The sequence below is a fragment of the Colossoma macropomum genome, unplaced genomic scaffold, assembly GCF_904425465.1.
Source record: "Colossoma macropomum unplaced genomic scaffold, Colossoma_macropomum, whole genome shotgun sequence".
Lineage (NCBI taxonomy): Eukaryota > Metazoa > Chordata > Actinopteri > Characiformes > Serrasalmidae > Colossoma > Colossoma macropomum.
Genome location: NW_023494788.1, coordinates 7,855,482 through 7,873,852, shown reverse-complemented (window position 1 = coordinate 7,873,852; position 18,371 = coordinate 7,855,482). Strand labels below are relative to the sequence as shown.

The 18,371-nt window shown below is 37.9% G+C and overlaps 1 protein-coding gene across 1 annotated transcript; it reads right to left on the bottom strand.

Annotated features, from left to right (window-relative positions):
* Positions 1-5,053: 5,053 nt before the first annotated feature.
* e2f4 (E2F transcription factor 4) lies at positions 5,054-18,158 on the bottom strand. Its single transcript, XM_036568221.1, has 10 exons — positions 17,721-18,158; positions 14,380-14,489; positions 14,067-14,228; positions 12,961-13,004; positions 12,468-12,532; positions 11,838-12,108; positions 8,435-8,584; positions 8,138-8,185; positions 5,787-5,831; positions 5,054-5,224 (listed from the first exon to the last, which is right to left on the bottom strand). The coding sequence occupies exons 1-10, from the start codon at positions 17,874-17,876 to the stop codon at positions 5,109-5,111; spliced, it is 1,167 nt and encodes a 388-aa protein (XP_036424114.1). The 5' UTR covers positions 17,877-18,158; the 3' UTR covers positions 5,054-5,108.
* Between the last annotated feature and the right edge of the window lie 213 nt (positions 18,159-18,371).

Below are 18,371 nucleotides of genomic sequence, written 5' to 3'. Positions count from 1 at the left end.
GGGAAAGTACCTAGCACAAGGCTCTTTGGGAGTTTTGTACTTTTCCTGCACTGTTTTGTTTATTGTTTTATTTATTTTGTATCCTAATACTCACTATGTTTGGTCTGTTTGCATAAAAAACTAAAAATAAAATACATATTAATGTGTATGTTATAGTGTTTTGTGCTGCGACAGGTGGATCAGACACAGGAGTACTGCTGGAGTTTTTAAATACTGCGTCCGCTCATTGTCAGTCATTACTCTATCACACCTGCCTTTTTGGTCCACTTTGTAGATGTAAAGTGAGAGATGATAGCTCATCTGTTTGCATTTATATCTTAAATATAGTCAGTGTTATTAAAGATTTTAAACCGCTGGTTTGGTTGCACCATCTGACTTGGACTGGTTGTGCCGCCTGACTTTTCAGACTAATTTCAAATTAAACAGGCATCTACTTAAACACTCATAGAAACCTTTGTCCTTGAACTTGAGTTAAAAGTAGACCTTTTTTAAATAAATAAACATTATTTTAACAATTACACATGTTCATGGTTTTTCTGAAGTCAGACCACCTGACATGGTAGACTGAAACATTCTGACCATGACTCAATTTTTTTTTTCAAAGTTTGTGAAAGGGCTACTGACCTTGGTATTGTACCATGAAGGTCACTTGGGGTCTTCTTAATGATGCAATAGCCTGGCCCCCCTTTCCTAAAAAGCATGTCAAAATAAAAGTCTGCTGTGCTGCTGACATTTGAGGAAGAAAAGTGTTTCAGTGGGTTGTGTACTTTAAAGTTGCCTTATTATTCAAGATTCAACAGTTTTTGAAATGTAAAATCATGTCAAATTATTTTATTTAGAATTTTATGTAATTAAATTACCAATATTACGTATATCTATATCACACATATTGTTGCCCCACCTGACATTTTTTAAGGCAAAAAGAAACTAAAATCATTTTTTTATGGATGCATTAAAATAGATATTCTTGAATAATTTTATGTCATGTATAAATAACAGACTTGGACACAAAAATGCCAATCACCCATATGTGTGTGTGTGTGTACACGCTAATAATAAATGAGTGGAGAAAAATAATGAGTAGAGACAGGTGTACTGCATGGCACAATAAAGCAGTTAACATCCTACTGTGCTCTGTTGTCTGAACAGAATCATGAGCAGGCCTAGTTGACCTTGATTTTGGATCAAGATGGCAAGAGATTAAGTTAAAAAGAATACTGTAGGAAAAAAAACTTTCAGTAGGAACAGTGACCTAAGTGACGTGCATTTAGATCTACATAGAGAGGAATATTATATTAGGATATTATAGTAAACGCTTTATTACAAAAATAAATGACCATTTGACAGTTCAGTGGTGTAAAAACCCTCCAGTACAATTAAGACTCACAGTCTCTGCCAAGGCACAATTAAGCTGTTCTTGTGGCTTGTGGTGGCCCAACGCCCTATGTTGTTTTTTCTTTGTCTCTTGCCTGTCTATTTTATGATAGAAACCACAGATAGGCTAGTCACTTTGAAGGAAGTACAGAGTTCAGTGGCTGAAAATGAAGTAGAGGCCCACAGCCTCATGAGGTCTATGTGAGAACGGCTAGAAAGAAGCTATTACTCAAGAAAGGTTGACCTGAAAGCATAAGAATGACCCAACTAAAATGTGAGACAAAGGTAGAGCTTTTTGGCTAAAAAGAATGGAAAGACATTCTCTACAGTAAAGTATGGTGGTGGCAGTATCACACTGCTTTTTATCAGCAACATTCTGTAAAGCAAGCTTCTGCAAACAAAAGCAACTGTATAAATGAAACTTATTGAGTGTGCAAAGCAACTAAAGCTTAAGAGAAACTTCACCTTTCAGCAGGGCAAAGCTCTGAAGGCCAACACATGAGAAACGTAAAAACAGTAAGGTGAATATCCTACACTGACCCAGTCAAAGTCCTAGGTTTGTATTCATACACCTCATGAGTAGAACTGCTGACTTACGATCAGCTTTTGTGATGATTGTCATAAATAGAAATCAAATCTTACACTGTGAACTGCTTTGTGCATAATGACCTCAATCTCACTGAGAATCTGTGGCCCTGTTTGAAAATGTCCATAAGCCTCGTCCAGACATCTTTAACAACCCACTCCAAATCTGCCAAGATGAATGGGGAGAAAAAACACTCTTGGAAAGTGTGCTAAGCTGGTACATACTTAACCTAAAGGATGGCTTGCATGGGATTTGAGTACTTCTGCAACCAGCATATTTTATTTATTTATTTATTTTTTTAAATCTGCAGACAAAGAACATTTAGCAATAAGCATTTCCAAGAGTTAATGATAAAAATACTTATTGGAAAAAACTTAAAACTTATAGCTCAGATAATTATCGAATAAACTTTTGCAAGGTACTTTATGTACGTATATGCAGTCATATACAAAAGTTTCAAGACCCCTGGTCAAATTACAATATCTAGGTGAAAATAAGATAACACATCCGCTCCAGCGAACAAATGTAAATAATGGCTTTTTCTGCTATTTTTAAATGCACAATTTGTATTTATTTGACGAGTTTCTATTTTTTCCCCCTAATATATTAACGTGTGCTGTAACGTTTGCCCAGGCCACATCTTATATTTTGTTTTTTACAGCAAATAAACAGTAATTGTGCATTAAAATGTGCAGATGTTCTCTGTAGAGGATGTGGTAACTTACTGCTATTTAGAAAATCAATAAAACATTTGTACACAACTGAACGTGTGGGCGCTTATTACAGTAGAATACTTTCACAATTGTGGTTTTGAATGTTTTTCCAGTATTTTCTGGAGTGTGGAATTAGTTGTGGTTGAACCCTGCTACAGAACAGGCTGATGACACTGAAGAAGAAGCAAAACCATGAAATCCAAGTCGACTGAATCAACAAAGGGCACCAGCATTACAAAATCGGTATTTATTTCTCTCAGAGACAGTCATTCTGGTAAGTTACTAATTGGTCTGTAACAAACGACCTCGGTACATGGCATTGAGACAGAAGATTGAAAGTTTTTCAATTTTCCCTGGACCTGAAGTGAGCGCTCCATCCAACTGAAGGGAATGGAAGCAACCAAAGTGATCATACTGTTCGTAAAGTGCGGTGTTGAGATGATAAGTTTGATATAAAAAGCTCCTTTCTGTGCTTGCTAAGACCAGCTGTCTACCTACCCAATACAAAAATAAACAGTAAAATGCTTAATGTGTACAACCATAAAAATATCCTTTAGCTGACAGTAATAATCAGAGAACAAGAGGGCAATACATGTTAAAACAGGAGAGGTTATGTTCGAACCAACAGTCATAATCCGTATCTACACATAGATGACACATTTCAGCTGTGGAACCGGTACCGGATTTCTCTCGGCATTCATGTACTGAATCAACTCACCCCAACACATTTCCTTCTTTATACACTCATACTCATATACAAACAATACAAAATCATTTTAGCTATGCTTAGCAAAAATACATATACATACATGTAAATGCTTCATAGGTGGAAGGCCTAAATTGTAGGTGATAAACACAAGGAGAAAGGGTTAAGCTCATTCAAAGGGACAGTTGATCTGAGCTGAGACACCTCTACTTTTCAGCTTCAGTCAGAATTAATAACTTAAGTTAGTTGAAGTATATTTTGAAGGACGTCTAAGTCCAGAGAACATTAGACCATTAAAAAGGTTTAGTTCCTAGTAATTTTCATTAGACTGCAGACCTCTACGATCATGTTGTGTTAAACTGTTTTAAGTGGCTGTGCAGTTCAGTCACGAAAAAGGAACATACACACTTGCTTGTATATAGTTTAAAGAGGAATTCCACCATTTTTTACAGAGCTTTTTGCATAATTTTATCATTAAATGTTCATGACTATCCTGCCTTATGTCATTGTTTTTATGATAGTTTTGAGAGGTTTTGGCTTAAACCTCATTTACATACATGGTGGAAGGAAACATGGAAGGCCTCAGGCAAAATAGTCCATAATGAAAACGTACTTCAGATTTCTCATTATTTTACAATCATCAACATATCAAAGCTCAGATGATGTGTAGGTTCACTGGTGGTTTTGGATAATAAATAAAATGGCTATATTTGCGTTGTAGACATCATGACCCCTGGTTTTTATCACCACCACTGTAAAGAAATCTGAGTCAGTAAGTTTCTCTACAGTGAACCATTTCACATTACACCACCCTGAATGACTTTGTTTACATCTCAACCACTGAATTATACAAAAATTTTGAAAAACTGGTGAAATTCTTGAACACGAAGGACTGCCAACACTGCACTTTTGCTTGTAAAACTAAAGCAAAAAGTACATTACATTCCTCCATTTACTCTGCAAAGTTCAGCACAATAAAGCATCTCTCATGCTTCCAAAATAAAAGGATTTGGCTCTCTGTGGTCAGGTGGATGGAGTAGGATCTTTTAGCTACATTTTCCATGCTGGACCCCACCGCCTTCTCAAGGCATAGTGGAAAAACAACAGTGTCCCAGAAAGAAATGAATATTCAGCATGTAGGCAGTATGAAGGTGCCACCTACACGCAACTCTATGCTCACTTCAATAAACAAATTCTTACTTCCACTGATACGGGAAGACAGGATACGTGGGAAACAGAGCTGGTGTTTCTTCAAAGCACTCACCACTGCTGGTGTTTTAAGTTTCTGATTCTGTAATGTATTTCAAAACTCTCATTGTGTATGTATTTGAAAACAAAAGTAGCAAAAACAACACTCTCGATCTCCGCTCAAACAGGGTGAGGAACTCGATTTCCATGTGTCGTTGCATTAAAATGAGTTTAAAAAGTATAGTTGTTCTGATGTCCCGAATTAAAATGACAGGTCGGGTGATTTCAGTGAAGCTTCAGCTGTGAGGTGAAGAGCGAGGCAGAGAAACATTCTGTGCCACTTTTCAGTAGATCACTGCTTTGGGTGAGGAGTATACAAAACAAAAACACATACATTTCTATATATACACATGAAAATCAGCTTATACACATGGATCTGAAACAGAGCCACACTTTTTTTTTTAAACCTGTGAATTTAAAAGGTTTCTTTTTTTTCCGTTTTTTTAATATAAGTATACTACTCTTATCCGATGTTTGGAGGTCAAAGGTTGGCAATGGGAACATCAAAAAGGTCACACAGGCCCTCGGTCTCATCCAGGTTATAGATGTAGTCATGGTCGCCCGGAGGAGGAGAGAGGCGGAGGAGAGGGGAGAAAACTATGAAAGAGAAAGGAAGGAGGGTGAGGAAATGATCCAATGCTTGGACTGCCTTTCCTTGAAGGCATTAAGGAAGCATTAAAGCCTTTAAAACACTGGTGTTTAAGTTAAAACACTACATAGGAGTTACACGAAAGTAAAGCTGCTTAAAGCTACTAGGCTTGTAGTGATACAAAGTAAAAAAACATAAAGGCTCATGGTCCTTAAACTGGGGACAAAAAAGTCATTAATATTAGACATAGGAATTAAAACCTAGTGTACTTTTTAAAAGCTATTTTAGTAGAAAACAAAAAATTCAACCAGATACAATTTCAAGACATTTTCCATCAAGACAAAATATCTTATAATACTCCAAAGGGCTGCAATTCCAGCACTTCCAATTGTCAAAAATATGTTTTTTTTATTGACTTCATAAATAAATGTTATACATAACTAGTACATAAATATCTTAATATCATAAAAATGGCTGTACAGTTTTCGCAGGTTTTAAACTGCGGTACAATGAATCGTCACATCTAGTAGTAAATTATGTACAGATGACTTGCTTTATGACCAGCTTTACCTTCTGATGACATGAGCTCTTCCAACAGATCTGTACTCATGATTTCTGTTAAGACAAATAAAATAGTGAAATAAGCAAAAGCTCAACCGGGTAACTGGATCATATCTGCACTTAAAGAAATGGTTCAGTGAAAAATCTAATCTACAGTTTTCCACTTGTTGTCAAATCAGCCAAGACACTGGTGTTTTAGTTTAGTGTTCAAATGTGGCTTCTTTAGTTCAGCACTGGAGCTATGAGGCTAATGTTGCTAACAAACACTAAAAGTCAATAATCACCCAAATCTTTTCCCTAAATGCATATTCAAAACTTCTCTCAATCTACTCAAACCATGTCCATGTCTTCATTAAGGTTGTGCAGACTTGTCGGTGTGGATTAGGACACAGTATGACTTACTGTGAGCTATAAGAATGAACAAATCTTTACCGTGTATAACAACACAGGGAACTGCCACTGTAAACACTAGACTGGACACTAGATGACATTCATGATTTCTGTTGTTGCTATTTATAAACATACATCTTCAGTTTGAGAACTCAAGATTAACATTATTCACAACATTTACCATTATAAGAGTTTTGGCCATTTTTATAGTTCACATTTAGTCATACTGTATCCTAAACCACAAGTTAGTCCACATAAAGATCTGGATGTGGTTTGAGCAGAACAAATTTGGGTGACTACTGACTATTGACTATTTCGTGTTTGTTTGCTGCATTACACTAGTAGCTCTAGAGCTAAACTAAAGAATATTAATTGGGACACAAACATGTCTTGGTTCATTGACTAGAGTAAGTGAAAAATTATGTAAATTAGATTTTTTTTTTTTTTTGCCAAACCATCAGAAATCTTACAATAATACAGAATCATATTAGGCATAAAGATTTATCAGTCATTATTTAATTACATTATACCACACTTTGTTCCAACCTCGCAACATGACTGGCTGAAAGGCATTCTATGAGTGTCAAAATCTCCTGATAGTGGCGTTCTGAATCTCAACTATAATGAATTCACTAAATCTTATTGGCTCTGACCTACAAACGACAATCTATAACCCCATTTCCAAATATTTATTTTATACGCTGTGCAAAATGTAAACAATAACAAAATGCGATGATTTGCAAATCATTTATACCCTATATTTAATTGAAAATAGTACAAAGACAACATATCAAATTTTGAAACTGAGAAATGTTATTGTTTTTTAATAAATGTATATCGTTTTTGAATTTGATGCCAACAAAACATTTCAAAAAAGTTGGGACAGGGCAACAAAAACTCTCCCATGCATATATAAACAGGATCCATAACGCTGCCTTCTCTGGGGCCGAGCTCATTTAAGATGAACCAAAGCGATGCGGAAAAGTGTCCTGTAGTCCGACGAATCAAAATTTTAAATTCTTTTTGGAAATCATGGACGCTGCATCCTCCAGGCTAAAGTGGAGAGGTGCCATCCAGCTTGTTATTAGTGCACAGTTCAGAAGCCAGCATCTGTGATGGTATGGGGGGGCCTTAGTGCACATGGCATGGGTGATGTGCACATCTGGGAAGGCACCCTTAACGCTGAACAGTATATACAGGTTTTGGAGCTACATATGCTGCCATTCAGTCTTTTTCATGGAAGGCCTTGTTTATTTCAGCAAGACAATGTCAAACCACATTCTGCCTGTATTACAGCAGCATGGCTCGGTAGTGAAAGAGTCTGGGTGCTAAATTGGCCTGCCTGCAGTCCAGACCTGTCACCCTGGAAAACATTTGTCGTATTATGAAACAAAGTACAAGACAAAGGAAACCCTGAACTGCTGAACAGCTGAAATCCTATATAATGCAATAATGGGAAAACATTTCACTTTCAAAACTACAGCAATTGGTCTCCTCAGTTCACAAACACAAGAGTGTTGTTAAAAGAAGAGGTGATGCAACACAGTGGTAAACATGCCCCTCTCTCAACTTTGTTTGAATAACGTTCCTTGTATCAAATTCAAAATGGGCATGTTTTTCAAAACACAAAAACATTCTCAGTTTCAACTTTTGATATGTTGTCTCTGTACTATTTTCAATTAAATATAAGATTTAAATGATCTGCACATCATTGCATTCTGTTTTGTTTACATTTTGCACAGCCTTACAGCTTTTTTGGAAATGGGTTTGTAGATATGCTGGAAAGCCTGTATCTAATGATGAATATCAATAATAAAACTAGTTTAATTATAATAATACACTCATGATAAACTCACATTATAATATACTGTGACATATTGCCACCGGTGTGCTGTAGCTGTAGCTGTGGGCAAAAGGCAGAAGGAAATTGCTAATGTACCAAATTTGAGGCCTACATAAGAACATCTTACCTTTAGTGGGGTCAAACATTTCTGAAAGTTCTTTGGGGAAGTCCAGTACTAAAAACATGATCAAACAAGTGAACAGTAATTAGTCATGTTGAGTAGTAAGCCATACTAGAAGGACAGTCAGTTGATTGCATACAAGATTGACAAGCATAGTTCAGCAAAATGATGTTTACTAAAGCGAATTTAGTTCCCACTGACCTAAACTTACAAAACGGAAGTACATAATGAAAACAAATAAATCAGTCCTGCTTGGATATATTTAGTAACTCAAAGCTTCACCTAAAAAGCAGATGCACTTACATTCTGAAGGGTCTGTTTTGATTGGTTCAAAAAGTGCTGAGGATTCAGGAAGTGAGGAGCTGCTGTCCAGTGAGGCAGATGACTGAAGTTGCTGGCTGTCCTCAGGGGATGTCTGATTGGCCGGCGTGTCGGAGGTGTTGTTACTGGATGCTGTTAATGAGAGAAAAGATAACAGGATATAATTACAGAATATCAGAAAAGAAAAAACACACTGATCTCTGATGAATTCAATAAGTTGTGATAAATGATAATATACATTTTTAGATTTGAATATATAGAATGTAGTAAAGGTTAATCAGCTCTGAACTAAGCAATGATAACTGCAATGATTTGGAACATTAAAATCTATTACTATCAGCTGTGTGCCAATTCATAAAATACAGAATTTGATTTGATGTAATGGTGTCTGAATTTTATATATTTTTGCTATAAGTTAATGTTTCCATTTTCAGTTTTTTGGTCCATTCAACATTTAAAAAAGTACAATGCTTGAAACTAAAGTTGTGCTTTCTATATTCTGAACTAATGCTCTAGCCACAAGTTAGTGTTAGGCCCAAGCTAACACGCTAGTTACAATATGATACGCTGTAGGCCTCGGCAATAGGGCACTGTTATCGGATGTCATTAGTGATGGACAAGTAACCCGATGGTGATGTGCAAAAGACGATAATCTGCCTTTTTTTGATAAAACAGAGAGGACTAGAAAGGACTAATTTATCGTTGAACTGATTGTAAACTAGAGATGAAACGGTTACCGGTTTCACGGTAAACCGCGGTAAAATTAATGACGGTTAGTAGTACCGTTTGAACTTTAAAGTATCGTTAAAACCGCGGTCGATTACCGCGCTGTGAAAAACTCGCTGTACAGAGTCAAACAAAGGCAGAATCATCTCTCAGACGCAGCTCTGTGTGTACGTAGAGGGGAAGGGGGAGGGGGAGGGGTAGAGAAGGGACAACATGGCGGAATGTAGTGACAGAGATTCGGAGATATTTCAGCCTTCTAAGAAGACCAAGTCTGACGTTTGGTCATGTTTTGGGTTTTATAAGGATGCAGAAGGAAAGTTAATTGAAGATGACCACCCTGTCTGCAGAACAGGCCGAAAGAAAATAGCGGCGAAAGGGGGCAACACATCAAACCTTACGAGTCATCTTCGCGACCACCACCCGCTACTTTTTAGAGAATGCAAGGTTAACTTTAACGGAGAAGTCTGTGGGGACTTCAAAATAGAAGAAATGTCATGGTCTGTGTGGTTTAACTTGTGCTTATGGTTCGTTAATAATATAAAATGAAGCTTTAAGCGTCAAAAGAAAAACAATCGGTGAATCAACTGTGAATCGAAACTAAAGCCTTTAACACGTATTTCTGTGGAGCAGAGTCTCCAAAATGAGCTCTAAGTTAACAGTCACACAAGCTCTGGAACGAGACGCTGCAGAGGTTCAATCTGCACAGCTCCCCTTTCTCGCTTGCAGTGTTTACTGTCTGAGAAGAGAATTACACCGTCTCAAATCACTCAGTAGTGCGCTACTGTTCAAACAAACACGATCATCATTAACAAGCAATTGAGTTTTAAATAGGGAATTTGTAACCTATTGTTAATATATTGTTATTGTGAACATTTCATGCACTCTTTGGGTGAAGGATTTTCTATTTCATGATCCACAAAGTGCACTACGTAGGGAAGATAGTGTGCTTTGGGACGGGACCTTGCGCGAGTAAACACTGTGTGCTGCTTTTAGGAAAAGCAGAGTTTCAGAGATTAAACTTTAGGAGTGTTTCTGCCGCAGCTCAGATGCGCGTTAATTTTAAGTTATGTTTTAGTTTTAAAATGCTTTCAGAGAAGCAGCTCCACAGGTGAAGACACACTGTGAGTTCTACGCTGTCTGCACAGTCACGCAATTCCTCTGTGATTTTGGCTGTTTTTCCTGGTGCAGTGTGTTGATTAGGGGTTCAGCGCCACAACGGCACAATAATGCTGCAGTTGCAGTTCGGACAGAAATCCCCGAGTGCAGCACTTCTTAGAAGTAGTAATTTTCCATTAAGACCCACCTCAGAGTTGGTCCAGATTTAATTCTCTATGCAGGAAAATCCCTAATTATTGTAATTAATAATAATAATAATAATAATTACAACGGTAATAATAATAATTATTGTTATTTACAACAGTAATAATAATAATAATAGTAATAACAGTAATAATAATACATTTGCTATTCTTTTGTTTACAGAGTATTGTAAGTAATACAAAAGTAATACTACAAATGTATTGACTATATTTTTTAATGTTTATGCAAACAAAAAGTGCATATTGCTGCCAATTCTATCTGTGTTAATAAAAAAGTTGGTGAAACGAGTTTCAGTTTGTGTATCAGTATTTATTTATTTATTTATTTATTTTACTTTTCAACGCTTTTGAACAATATCGCGATAATATCGATAATCGTGATAATTTTGGTCATGATAATTGTGATATGAAATTTTAATATCATTTCATCTCTATTGTAAACATATTTTTTGTAGCCAAATTAAAATTCTCTAGTTATCATAACACAAAAAAGCTTGGTGTGTTGCTTTTTTTGCCTATTCCGCTACTGTTCAGTTGTTCCAGTCACAAATTTTAATCCTACCAACATAATCAAACTGAATCAAAGAATTATGGTGAAATTTTGATTTTATGATGCACTGAATCTAGGGCTGACCCAAAAGGCATTTTACAATACTCGTTGGAATTTCCGAATGAGTATTTGAATAGTCCTTCTTAAAACCACCCTTGAAAATAGCCATATAAACATTTCATACCTAACCATAATTTAAGTGTTTGTTACTGTAGTTCAAAATATATCCAGTAGGAGGCAATGATGTATTAACAGTGAGCTGACTATTATCACATTGTTGCAACTCAATTAATAGCCAACTCGCATAACTATATTGTGAAATATATATGAAACAACCTTTGATTTTAGCTTTTTCATTTAAATACAGCTTTGAGTTATTTCTGTAGCGTTAGTGAGTCACATTCTTCTTATTATCCAATAATTTATAGTGCCCACAAAAGTGATTTCTGAGGCGTCTTTGCTCCTTTATTTTTAATTGCTATGGGGAAAGAAATGCAATTTGTTGCCCTTTCAGGCAAAGTGATGGACGCCAAGCATAAATATATGATGTATTCAACTAAACTACCTATAAATCTGTTCCATAGATAAACCATAGCTGTTCTATTTAAAAAAGACAAAGCGCCTGACTATTAAAATTATTAAGTAAGTATTAAGAGTTTGGGACAGCCCTCATTGAATCATTTCCTGAAGAATCATAATCAAATCGAATCATTGTAAGATTCACTCCTCTACTGAATTGGCATAGCACATCAGTTCCACTATCTAAGTGTATATGTCATTTGTGTGAAACCTGTAGCTGGTCCAGCAGTGGCAGTAGTTGTGTTGGCAGGACTCTGGCTGGCTGGGGCTGCACCTGCAGTACTGCTGTCTGCTGGTTTGGTGGTGGAGGCACCAGAGGCAGCAGAAGAAGAGGCAGGGAGGCTCTGAAGCATGTCCTCTGGAGGAGGAACGGGTAACACTACCGGTGAGGCACTGGAGGGGTCCTTGTTTACCAGGAGGACCTCGATAGGACCAGAGGAACTCTTTAAGTGGATCTGGTACTTCTTTGGCCCATTTCCAATCTATAAAACAGCAAACAGGATGATGATTTAAAGTACGTTTAGGAGTCAATACCAGACTCACATGACCAATAATCCCAATGCAACACGTGATCCAAATAGCTTAGCTCTTTTATTGACACTTCTGACGTATCACTACACGCTACATATCCTGCCTTCAGTCCTATTTTGTGGATCTATGCCAAAAACATGGCAAGGTTGAACCACATTTAGCAAATCCTCCGCCCACCGTTTATCGCATGCAGCCAGAAATCCGTTGAGGACAAGACGCACGAGGGCAGCACTGAGAGAGCCAAGTAATCAGCAGTGCTAAATGAAACTGGAGACTACCCTCAGAGAAGCAACAGAGGAACTGCACTTACAGACTCTGGTATCGGCACTTCCAGCTGGGTACCTGACGGTGCTCGGATTGCTAGCAGAGTGTCACCTAGTGGCAAAAAGGCAGAAGTAGAGGATGTGAGTGTAAGAACAGACTTATAAAAAGACAATCAGGGCCTGTATTGTTTGTTAATCATTGTCACAATTATGGCCTTTGCAATACTGATATCTCAAAGCCGGAAGGTGTAAATTAGCCACAAAAAATAGTACTATTCATTGCGTTTGCTGTGAACACTGACAAATCACAGATGATCCAGATGACTTTCTGTGTGCGTTTGAGGGGCAACACAACACTGCATGACCCAACAAACATAATGCAGGCCATCTTTAACCATATCAACTCCTGCTGTATGCCTACATATCGCAGGTTAGGTTGAGGCAAAAATCTGGACCATCTGGAGATCTTGGAGGACCAGTAAAACTACTGCATTTATAGTTTTAATGAACTGCAAGTCACATGTAACCTTATAAACCCACCTTTAAAGCAATTGCAGAGGTCTTGATGCGTTACGTAGGCCAGAGTATTTGTTGTTAAGGACACACAAATAAAAGCAAAAACAAGTTCATTTAAACATTTAGTGCAAGTCCGCACCGGAGTCCTTTGTTTTTTGTGGCATCTTTTCATTTGGTTGGTTTCAATGGCTGACATGCACCAAATAATACACAAGTTTTCTTTGTTCAGTCAGAAATTTGGTAGGGATACAAGCACTCTCTTATTTCCACATTTGCCTGCATTAAACAACCTACTTTTTAACTTTCACCCAACAATTAAAGTATAAAACATATATCACTTATGTATATTTTTACAACAATGTATTACCGCATCGACTTTGTTGTGTTAAAGATGCTTAACGTCTACATGCGGCACCCAGTGTAATAAAAATACACTAACAAAATGACTTCTTTATAAATGATTGGCTAATTATACGTCAATTTGAATTCAACCCATCAGAAATATTTTCTGCAGTCCATGTGACAAAATGAAATAGATTGTTATTGCTCATCTGCCTCTTTAGCATCAGCTTTTACTGCAAAAACTGATACGAGCTTCTGTCAAGAGTCAAATGTTAGAACAGACACATTATGTGCACAGTACAGTTCTGATGAGCACTGAGAAAAGCATGCTCTGATGTTGAGTTTTCTTGTTTGGTGCCCACCATTATAAAAATGGGTTCCCACCAGCACGAAACTGAACCAGCGTTTACCCAGAAGCAGACCAAGACCTGAGATCCACAGTTCAGTTGTTTGCTGCGGACCCAAGTAGGCTTGTGATATCGTGCAACATACCATCATCCAATTGCGCCTCCCAGCCATCTTCAAAAAAGAAGAGAAAGTCTGATGGGGCTGCACCAAACAAGGTATGTGCAAAAGCACCTTAAGACAACAACAGCGCATTTTTAAAAGGTGTAAGATGTAAGCCAATTAATCAATGGATTTATTGGAGAGCTTGTCACTCTTGCACATAAGAATGAACAGCAGCCTGAGCTTTGGCCCTTGAGCAGCATTAATCATAAAGTCGATAAGTTATTGAAGCAAAGTATGACAAATTACAAGTATAACAAATGATTGTAAGCAAAGGATATGGACTGTTCTGTGAGTCATCGGTCACGTTTTTGATGCTCTGCTGAACCCAGACCCTCTGCTGGTCCAGCTCATGTTCCCTTCTGTCCAGATCCTCCAACTCCAGCTTCAGATCTATTAATTTATCAGCAATCTCTCGTGTGTTACAGCCAGGACCTACACCTCTACACACACAGACAGACAACGTCAGCGACAAAAGGGAACACTTACACAGGGAAGACAGGCTGTCTAATTCAAAAATGCCTTTTTGTCTTCACTCCTTCCTTCAATTTTACAAGGAATGTCTGAATGCTTAAGTGTACAAGCCTGACTCACTTCCACTGAATGCTGTTCTTTGATTTCTTCTCTATCAGTCCGATGCCTTCTAGAACATTAGTGATGTCGTAGATCCGCCGCTTCTGCCGTACGGCCAGCGTATCAGCAGCCTGGAAGAAAGAGAGAAAACAAAAATGAAGGTTTTCCTTTCCAGTCCAAAGGAAAAGAGACCAATTCAATAAACTTTCCCCACTAGATTTGATTAATCTTTGAATCAAGAATAAACAGAATGCTGTAGAGTGTTACAGATGCAGTAAAATGAATACAACTGAGACATTTCAGCGTGGTAACCCGGCATCGCCTAAATGTTCTGGAACAAAACAAATATCAATTTGAACTATTAGTCAAATTAAATTAGGAGCCTGGCGCAGATTTTTTTTAAGCACTGATACAATTCTGAAATATTGTACATCTCTTGTCTAAACGGGTTTAACTTCAGAGAAACTTTAAACAGCAGACGCAAACAGAAAGATAGGAAAACAAAGATCATGGCCTCCTGCAACAAGTGGAGGTGAATTAGAACAGATTTAGAGAATCTATATTATATTTAGAGCACAGAGAGGGACGCTCAAATTTCTCTTAAAGTGGACCTACGTAATCTAATAAAAGCACAGGGCTGTAGTGTAAAAGAACAGTTCCAAAAGATGCATAAGTGACATGCAAATCATTTAATCTTCTTTTTGTTTATGTGATGTGCACAGATTTTGTTTGCTGCTATAAAGGTGTCATTTCTTTTGATGACTGATGAAGACCACACTGTCTACAGCTGGGTCCAAACATCTCAGCGCACCCCCAAGACCTGCAAGAAGAAATTCATTTTGTCAGTCCTATTGAACATCACTGAGCTTGTTTGAAAAGGTAAACATATAACTGATGTCTAGTCTCTCTCTGGGCTCTAAATATAATATGGATTCTCCAAATCTGCAGAAACTTCTAGAATTAATGTCGAGCTGGAATCAAGGGCGAATTATACCGATTTTTTGAAAAAAAATTCTGCATAATTAAATGGTTATGATTACGATATTGACAAAGTCATTCAGAGAGGTCTGATGTGGGTCACATCACAGTGGTGGTGATAGGAATCAGACATCTGAGAACTTTGTCTCTAAAAACTCCCTTATAGAAAGATATGGCATGAAATGATTATGAATATGCTGCCTGATGCCTGAAACATTGTTTTACCATCATTTTGAGAAAGCTCTGGCCTAAAATGCATTTTTAAAAAAAACTCTAATGGCAGAGAGGTGTTGTGAGGCAAAATGGTCCCCCAAGAAAACTTTTTTTTTCCAGATCTATCTACTATCTTCTGGATAGTAAATAAAATTGCAATTTTTCTGTTGAAGACATTGTGACCCCTGGCTCCTATCAGCACCCCTGTAAAGAAATCTGAGTCAGTAAGTTTCTCTACAATAAACCATTTCACATCAAACCACTCTGAATGACTTGGTTTACAACTCAACTATTGCATTATGCAGGAATTTTGGAAAAAAAAAATGGTGGAGCTTTCCTTTAAGGCACTCTATACTGGGACATTCAGACTCTCAGCAAACAGAGAAAAATTATGTAATGTTGTTTGTGAAATATACTGTGGCAAAAAAATGTATTTTTTTTCACGACTTTTGAGATAAAGCAGGTCTTAATAGTGGATGTTTGGACTCTTAAGTGTCTATCTATCTATTATCATGACAAAATCACACTGGCTCCAACTGTGATTAACCCTTTAAACCCTTAAGAATCTGCACTTCAGTTACTCACTATCATAACTAACACATTAAGTAGTTTCATAGTAGTTTCAGAATAATTTAAAGTAGTTACTGGATAACACATCTTAAGGTTTAAAAGGTTGAAGGGCAGTTCCACTGATTTTTCTAAATTTCTCCTTAAGTCAATTGTTAAGATGTAAACAAAGTCATTCAGAGTGGTTTGATAACAAATGCTCTGTCCTAGAGAAACTTACAGAGCCAGAAAGGTTCACAGTGGTGGTGACAGGAACCAGACGTGTGAAGAGTTTAATGCCTCTAAAAGCTACATTACAAAAAAGTTATTACATGAAATGGTTATGAATATACTGCCTGATGTCGAACACATTGTTTGCTAATAGATCTGAGATAAACTTTTGAGCAACAATGTACCTTTAAAATCCATTCATGGTGGGCAGATACATGTAGGGTGTTATTATTAGCCAAAGTGGTCTTCAGTAATGCTATCCGTTCCTAGATTCACCTCTATTTTACCCATTATCAATATTGCATACAAAAACTCAGAAAACACCTGTAGGTTTACTGGTGTTTATGTTGAAGACATTGTGACCCCTGGTTCCTATCAGCACCACTGTAAAGAAATCTGAGTCACTGAGTTTCTCTACAATGAACCATTTCACATCAAACCACTCTGAATGGCTTTGTTTACGTCTCAAATGGTTGAAAAATCGGTGTAATTCCCCTTTAAGACAAAAGATAGACATACAAAATTCTGACTTTCAGCAAGTATTACTAAATAATGATATAATCTTGATTGAGAAGCAACTCGACAAAAGAATTTGTATTCGCTTTTAAGAAGATATGAAATAAACGCAGTTCTTGCGAGTGGGCTTAGACTTTTGGACCGTTTTTTATCTGTCCGTCTGACTATTTATCTCCAAAAGCCACACTGGCCATCAGTCTCGATCACAACCCTTCCAACACGTGCTTGTTTTGAAAGCTATTGTTTAGTCACAGACACCACCGCCTTCAACTGAATAGTCTGAAATCCCTTAGACACGAATGACTTAAGATGAGTTTTTATAATGACTGGCGAAACTTGGCAACCTGTTACCTGGCTAAGGTTAAAGCGAGCAGCTGACTGCCTGTTTTCGGTCGCCTTGCTTGCTGCAAGTGCCGTCAAACTAAGGCCGACTCTTCAGAGAAAACTTCTCAACACTTTTAGCTAGCTAGCTTACTTAACATATGACTGTAAAGCGAACGAGTTACATTAGAAGAAAAAAAGCTGTGTATGTGGGGGGAAAAGTACATGTTTTTAAAGATAAGTTAGATACGGCGTAAGTAGGGACGTTGATAGTGAATGCGGACGATAAGCAGTTAAGCTAGCTAGCCAGCGGCGCGCTAACAGTGGCTGAATCCCAAATTGCTCCCTACTCCCTACATAGTGCACTACCTAGGTCATGAAATTGTTGCTTCTACGCCCAACAAAGCCCTGCAAGTGCATTCGGAAGCCCCATATGGTTTGTTTTTCTTACATATAACGCACTATTTCGAAGCTGAGGTCGTTATTTCATCACCCGTGCAGAGCACTACGCAGGGAGCAGGAAGCCATTTGAGATTCTGCCTGTGTGTCATGCTTACGGCTTTGAGATCCAGCACTCCATCCTTCGCCTCCTGTAGTAGAGTGACAAACTTGGTGGTTAATAATCCGAGGCTCTTCTCGTGGCGGCTCGGCGTGGCCGGCTGCAGAGATTCTCCCATCGCTCCCAGATCGTTCCGGCCAGGCTCCAAATCCATCAACTTTGTTTATTTTTGTTTTTCACAGCTGCTCGCGTTGGATATCCGTCTTAGCGGCTCGCCGACTGCACCGCTTCTGGCGCCCAAACGTCTGCTTCCCCTCACAGGCCACAGCTATCCGAAGCATGAGTTGGAAATGCGGCTTCGACTCGTTCTCACGACCGGTCTCGGGTTCGGTCCGGTCCGGTGCAGGACACAGGCTCCAGAACCCAAGTGGCCTATCAGCAAAACACACTCATATACACTCACTCTCTCACACACTGGGCTGCGCTGCTTGAATGACTGAAGCCGTTGGAGACGCAATGCATCATGGGACGAATGTAGGAAAAGGGGACTCCGCTGCAATGCTTTGATGTTCCGCTGGAGGGCGACTAAACACCACTTCAAATGAAATATCATGGAAAACTGAATTTTCATTAAACTCATTAAATATTGGATATGCGCTGTTTAAAGCTTGTCCGATTTCAAGGGCCTATATTACAGAAAAGCGATTTT